This window comes from Cyprinodon variegatus, unplaced genomic scaffold, assembly GCF_000732505.1.
Source record: "Cyprinodon variegatus isolate N-32 unplaced genomic scaffold, C_variegatus-1.0 Scaffold25, whole genome shotgun sequence".
Lineage (NCBI taxonomy): Eukaryota > Metazoa > Chordata > Actinopteri > Cyprinodontiformes > Cyprinodontidae > Cyprinodon > Cyprinodon variegatus.
In genome coordinates, this window is record NW_015150478.1 from 1,201,900 (window position 1) to 1,209,041 (window position 7,142).

At 37.0% G+C, this 7,142-nt stretch overlaps 1 protein-coding gene across 1 annotated transcript in view; it reads right to left on the reverse strand.

Annotated features, from left to right (window-relative positions):
* The window catches only part of atad2b (ATPase family, AAA domain containing 2B), a 97,450-nt gene that overhangs the window by 76,078 nt on the left and 14,230 nt on the right, over positions 1–7,142 (reverse strand). Inside the window, exons 15-19 of the mRNA XM_015394660.1 lie at positions 4,822–4,912; positions 4,331–4,642; positions 3,649–3,799; positions 2,797–2,983; positions 2,518–2,703 (exon numbers count right to left, since the gene is read on the reverse strand). Of these exons, the coding sequence (XP_015250146.1) occupies positions 2,518–2,703; positions 2,797–2,983; positions 3,649–3,799; positions 4,331–4,642; positions 4,822–4,912 (927 nt within the window). The remainder of the gene's footprint in view (positions 1–2,517; positions 2,704–2,796; positions 2,984–3,648; positions 3,800–4,330; positions 4,643–4,821; positions 4,913–7,142) is intronic.

Consider the following 7,142-nt stretch of genomic DNA (forward strand, 5'->3'; position numbering starts at 1 on the left):
ATATATATATATATATATATATATATATATATATATATATATATATATATAAATATATATATATAAATCTTTATCTACGTTAATATCCTAATACAAATATATTATATTAGTGATTTTAAAGGGCCAAAAAAAAGTATTCTTTTTAAGAGTATGTGTCACCTGGCATTAAGTCTGCTTGAGCTCATCTAGACTCAGACTAACTGAAAACAATGTTTTGTACTAAACAGGCAGAGCTTCTTTTGAAAACTCAAATCACCATTAACCATCGGGGTTAATTGTTTGCCAATGAATTCCAGGTACTTTTAGCTCACACTTTGCATACCTCCAAGATATTCAGCTTGTTTGATGGAGTCTTGTTCCATCTCATGACCACATCTATTAAAGATTGTAGTATCAGACTTACTACAGATCACAGAGAGAGTTGAGGCCAAAACTAGAAATGACAACAACCAGTGGGTCCTTGGTTAACATTTTGGAAAAAAATAAGATTATAAACAATTTGTGAAAACTGCTGGTTTTCTCATATGTGCAGTGATTAAGGTATATACGGTAAAGCAAATATGGAGACAGCTGGTTAGATGTACAGCACTAACTATGATCCCATTTAAAATGGCTGGTGATGTCTGTGAGGACCTGAACTCATGACACCCATCCCTGCGTGTCTGATTAGGTCAGCCTCGCTCTCAGTGAGCCGTATGGCCACAATTTGCCTGAAGCTGATAAAACAGTAAGCTAGAAACCAGTCAGAAACCATGGCAACCCACTCTGACTCTGACCATCAAAGATAATATGATGCAAAAAACAAAAACAAAGGACTGAGGACTAGATAAAATCTGAGATTTTAACCTTTCAAGCGAGCGTATCAAATTTGTTTTCACACTTGAATTAATCTGTTTTTCCGAATCACTGCTGATTTCATTGCTGCGAAGCCGAAACTGAACAAAAACATATATTATAAATTTGGGATAAGAGCCTTTTTCTGTAAATATGCTGCATCCAGAACTCATAGAGGAGGCATTCTTAGTGTTAAATAAAGCTGTTTTTATTTTGTTTTTGTTTATTGAGGCGTGTTAAACTACAATAATAATTTTGTTTTAGATGAATCAGTTACTAAAATAATCATGACTGCAGTCTTAATTAGCTCCAGCTCAGATCATTATCAGAAACAAAGAACACTGTCATGAATTGTACAGTTAATATTAAAAAATATGTGTGCAACATGGAAACTGTAAGTAACAGTAGCTTAATAAAAATATAGCTTATATTATAATACTTTTGAATCAAAGCAAACATTTTCTACTCTTCAAAAAAATGTGGAAAAAAATCTTAAATAAAAAATGTGTAAAATCAGATGTTGCTTATCTCTACTGTATAAAATATCTCAGATATAAAGCATCATAACACAGACAGTTATCTGGTGCTGATTTACTTAAACCCAAACCTTGTCTGAGGTATTTGCAGAAGGAGTCATTTTATTGAAAAAAACAATATCAGCGCTCTATCCAGAAACCCTCAAGGTGAAAAGCTTAAGTTTCATCTGGTTTAATTCTTTATAAAAAAATCGTTTTTCAGGAACCTTTTGTAACCGTATTATTAATTTAAAAAAAATTATCCACATATTAATCGTTTAGCAAAACAATCGTTAGTTGCAGCCCTACTATAAACGGGTTTTTAATAAGGTCAAATGAAGACATCAAAAAACCTGCTGTGGCTGTAACAATGACAAAAACTAAGAAATCCAATATGCTTCATTTCTGGTTAGTTTGAGTTATTTATTAATCTAAACAAAAAAAAATGACACAAAGAAAAAAAAACGCTAGATTTTTTTCTTTTTTGATTGTTTTTTTGGTTTCTTTGAGCAAGAAACCAAAATGAATGCTTTCATATTAGGTTTCAGATAAAATGCCGTTATAGAACAAAATCTATTTTCAATAGAACTAGAAAGAATCACAAAGGAAATGTGAAAATGACCACAAAAGAAAAAAAGGTGAAACTAGAGTGGTGAGGTTAATTAGGAGATTACTCTCTGAGGGTGTAGCAGTTCATTTGCCTCGGTCTTAATAAGCCAAAAACAGAAAGAATGACCTGAAGTTAGACTGGATCAGGACCAGGGTCAAAGGCCTTGCCAAACCACCAGGCACATAAGCACGCACTGCAGAAACACAAGCCTTCAGTCTATGCAGAGGATGTGGCCTAGGATCAAGACCAGCCTGCCAAACCCCAGACCTAATTAAACCCCTTCTGTCACTTAACCAGAGATGACCTTGGAGTACTTTTTTACACTTTTTTCTAACTTTCTCTACTTCCTGTTACTGAACCTTCTCCTACACCCGAACACACAACAAGCTGGCTGTGTATGATCTCAGACAAAGGATAATTAGAAAAAACTTTTTTTTAAAAGATGTAACTGAAGAAGCCAACCAAAAAGTCTTTATCAAAATATGTGTTCGCAAACAATCTTGATTTATTCTGCAGCAGAGCATCATGAGAAACACAAAGTGTCACCGTGTCTCCTACCTCTTCTGACATCTTTGAGTACGGAGTCTCAGCAGTTGCAAGGATGAGGACAGGGCTGAAGGATGGCACATCATGCAGCAGGGTGAGGAAGGTGCTCTTCACAGTGTCACTCACTGTGTCCCACCACTCTGAGATATGAGGCATGTACACCACGCTGGGAACGCTCCGACGAGCCTCCCGGAAAACCTGCAAAAATGAAGAAAAAGACGTCAAAGCTGCTAAAACTGAGTTTTTTTTTAAACCATAATCTGAAAACTGTCTACATCTTTTGTTTTTTACCTGAGCACAGGACTCCTCTGGCGTCTTAGCACTGACGGAGTACAAAGTGGGCAAGTCCAGGCGGTGCACTGGTAGCTTGTCCAGGTGGTGGAGCAAGGCAGGAGCGAGGTGGGAGCTTTGTCCGGAACCTGAGGCCCCTGCCAGGAGCAGGCGGGGCCGATAGGCTGTGGGCTGTTGGAGTGCAGAACTAGAAACAAATGGCATTTTTATAGTTTGTGCAGCACTTTAGGGAAACAAAACGTAAATCTTTTATAATCAGACAATATTTCTCCCTTAAATTTCCAAAGTATCAGGTAGACCCAGTGAGACGTTACGCTACATCAGCTGGTTCAGATTGACAAACCGCACATTTAGCAAACTTCTGATACTCCCAACTGTACTTGATTAGCTAGAAAACAAGGATTTCAATTAATTTAATAATTTTATTGTATATTGATCTATCAAAAACAGTAAGGAATTAGAGTGCTATTATTAATTTAGCAAGGGCATGTAAATGCACATCAAATGTTAGACCAAAAAAAAAAACAACTTACTATTAATTCTCAGAAAGATTACCTTCTAAAACTGATCCAATATTTCATGTTCAGGCTGAGTTCAAACTAATTTATCTTATGCACTGCTTACAAAATACTGTCTGCAGACACAAAGTATGAAATTTATCCCCTGTGTTAGAAATTGGGGGGAAATAATACAAATATTTTAAGGCAGTCCTGAAAGTCTAACACTGCATTCTCTATTCACGACTGTTCTGCTGATCTCCAGTAGTCGAGGCCTTGTTCTTTTGCTATTTTAGATAAACGTATTTACCAAATTGTTCCTTTTTAACACACTTGTCTTTTTTTCCCCACTTACGAGGAGAAGTGGAGAAAGGGTCTGTGCATTGCTGAAGAGGAAAGCTGACTCTTTGGGGATGCAGAAGGCTGAACTTCATAAATGGAGGCAGGGCCATCCTCATTGTCATCATCGCTGTACAAGTCCTCTAAAAGCAGATGATTGTCGCCGCCTATAATAGAAAAGAACACTACTTTAAAGAAGCATTAATCAACAGTAACATACTTTACTATTGGTTATCTGCTAACACAGGTTTGCTTTTACAGGAATATTTTATTAAACTAGCTTTACCTCTAATATATAAAGGCTTACAGACACAAAGCTACATCCCGTACAAGTAAACAACACACGTGTCACTTCTGGTGCAACAAGTTCAACTTCCTCAACAGAACAACTCCCAATTGGTGATTTTTTCCATTAAGCCTAATCTGCTCTAAATGCTCCTTTGTGGACGGGGGTGAGCGTTACTGTGCTCACACAATGGTGTGCTTTCCAGTCTCCACGGTACCACCTTTAGATGGAAGTGGGGTGAGAATAGACAATATGATCAGTGTGGGAGGGCAGAACAAAGAGCTGTGGTAATAAGGTTGGGAAAACAGAGACAATTCAATACAGCAACATGCCGATGGGAAGCCAAAGGAACGACTGAGATGAGAAAACAAGGTCAAACGGATGAGTGGAACAACAAATTGCCCGTTCTTACCTTGAGTGTTGTCCTTGTCGGTACACTGAGCATGGGGGAAGACTCTGAGAAGAGCTTTCAGCACCAAGGAGAAGGAGCTGGCCAACAGGGGCCTGAGGGTGGGAGAGAGGGCTCGGCCTGGGGGAGCCAGGGCCCTCTGGGAGGCTGGGACTATTGTCCTCATGGCCTTGCTGAAGTCGCCAGGCCCCAGGATGATGGACTTGACGTCAAGCTTCAGTTTGACACTGCTGCCGTAGATCTGGGGGTATCGACGGCGCAGCGCCATCAAGGCCGCCTCTGTGCAAAGTGCTTTTATGTCAGCACCACAGTAGCCTGAAAAAAAGGCAGATGAACAGTCGATTAGTTCTCTCCTTTTGGTTTGGTTTTACCACCGAATATTTCTGTTAATACACTCTGAACATTTAGCCTAAACTTTAAATCAGCACCAACACTGTATACTTTATCATACTTTATCTTTAAAATCTTATCTTTTATATTTTCTTGGTTCTTACCGACACATTTTTCTGAAAGTTCATTGAGAAATGGCTCAGACAGTTTGGGATTCCAGTCCCTCGTGTGAATCTCCAGAATGTGCTTTCTGGCCTTGAATAACAGACAGAGGATCACATCAATTACTACAAAGTAAATCATGTTGAGTAATAATATGTAAAGCATTGTAAGTATCTATTATGCAAGAGAACCAAATCAACACACAATAATGAGAGAGGCATTTGGTTTGAATAAAGAAACAAAAAAAAACACAGATAAGAACAAGAAGTTTCCTGATCTTAGAAATGCCTACTGCAGTGACTCGAAAAATCTGGAATATAATCCTAATTCACACTCGACAACAAGTTAATCTGAAACCGTTGTGTAGAAGGCTGAAATTCAAGAATCAGCCAAGTGTAGGCCTGGACAATAATTTAATATCAATATATATATATCATATTATAATTTTATTTACCAACAATTACAACATTTGAAGATATTTGGGGTATTTTGATGCAAGCTGTAGTTAAATCGTTTTTCACCATCTATGTTTCTATTCACCATCAAATAGCTCAAATTATAAATACTTGCCAAGTGGAAAACCTGCAATTTAAAAAAATTTTAGTTTTTCATTAAAGTGTTTGATGAGTTTTTTTTTTTGTTTGGGTCATAATTCTTAGATTTTGCAAAACTGCAATAAGAAACTTTTTTTTCCCCTATCACTGTCACACGATCAGCAACAGGACCTTACTGCATGTAACAAGACAAGGAAGAAGACCAGAAGCAGTTGGAGGATGATGGCGCCCATTAGAGCTGTCGCTGAAATATACGGATACATCTCATGCGTTTCTCTCAAAGCTATCATGTGAACGAACACATATACCACAATTGTGAAACTTTGCAGTTTTCAAAATAAGCAGAATATGAACCGTTTTGCACTCGTTTGTAATGAAATTACAAAGACTGATGTTCGGGGCACAGATGATTCCAGTCGAACAGAAAGAGCCGCAGCACATCGACTACGTGAGCGACGAAGTACACAGCAGACAGGAAGCCTGAGCTCCGCAGCTCTAAAACTGTGTTACTTAGTTTCAATGTGGCAACTTATAGCTACAAGCTGAGGCCCATGATAATATGACCAAATGCCCCCGCTTATCCCTGCAAATGTCTCAAACTTCAACATCTGATCAACTGTTGCTGCAGACCCTGTAGAGAGTCCATTAGTTGTAGAGCAACAGCTGATCACGTAGTTTACAGTTAGAAAGAAAAGCCGAGAGAGTTGGTTAATTTAGTTTACAGTGAGCTGGTCTTTTCTTAGATGAAGGTTCAAACATTACTGCTGCTGTCAATGTTCGCTATGCCCAGGAAGAAGAAAAAAGTGGAGCTGGGATCTGTTTTGGTTTTTTTGAAAAGATGAGAAGTAAAATAGTAAAAAAAACAAGCCTTTATTGAATAAAATAGAACAACATAACTCAAGATGAGAGCGATGGGGGGGTAGAGAGAGAAGCCTTAGTAGGATGAATTCTGAGAATTATTTAGGGAGCTTTAGATTGTACTTTCAGACCTTGTTATTAGTTGCTTTACTAATTCATTATATTGGCTTGAGAACATATTCTTTCAGGTTAAGGTGTTTTTGTCTTTTATATGAGCCTAGAGCCTAGGCTGCTCTCATTTATATGAGAGTCAATCATGAAAAAATAAAGAAGGCTGAACAGAAACAGACAAGAAGCCATGGACTGAAAAATATTATTATATGGTATTGACCGAAATTAGGAAATATATTGTGATTAGGGCTGCAACTAATAATTATTTAGCAAATCGATTAATCAAATATTTTTTCAATTAATTAATTAATTAATATTTGGATAGCAAAAGATTACTTAAAGATTTTTATGAAATTAAACCAGGCGAAACTAAAACTTTTCCACTTGAGGAGTTCTAGATAGATTATATTGACAGACAAACATTTTTTATATTAAATGCAAAATGTTTACATTTTTTTTTTTTACCATTTAGGCATAATTGCTGCTCAAGTTGGTTCGCTGTCAGCTAAATGCAAGTTTTAGTCTCTATACTCCATTTAACAATTAATCGATTATTAGTTAATGATTATTTCAACAATCGGATTAATCTGTTTATTGAAATAATCGTCAAGTAATAATATTAAATGTTTCAGCCCTAATTGTGCTAAAAGTTGTGGCCATATCATCCAGTCCTAGACAAGGCTTCTAAGAAAATAAAATGTACAGAAACTAAATGTGGAAAAATGATTAGTTCTGAGCTTTATTTTAGGAAATAGGTAGAACAGAACTCTGCTGATGAAAATAGGGATGCTTATTGTCAG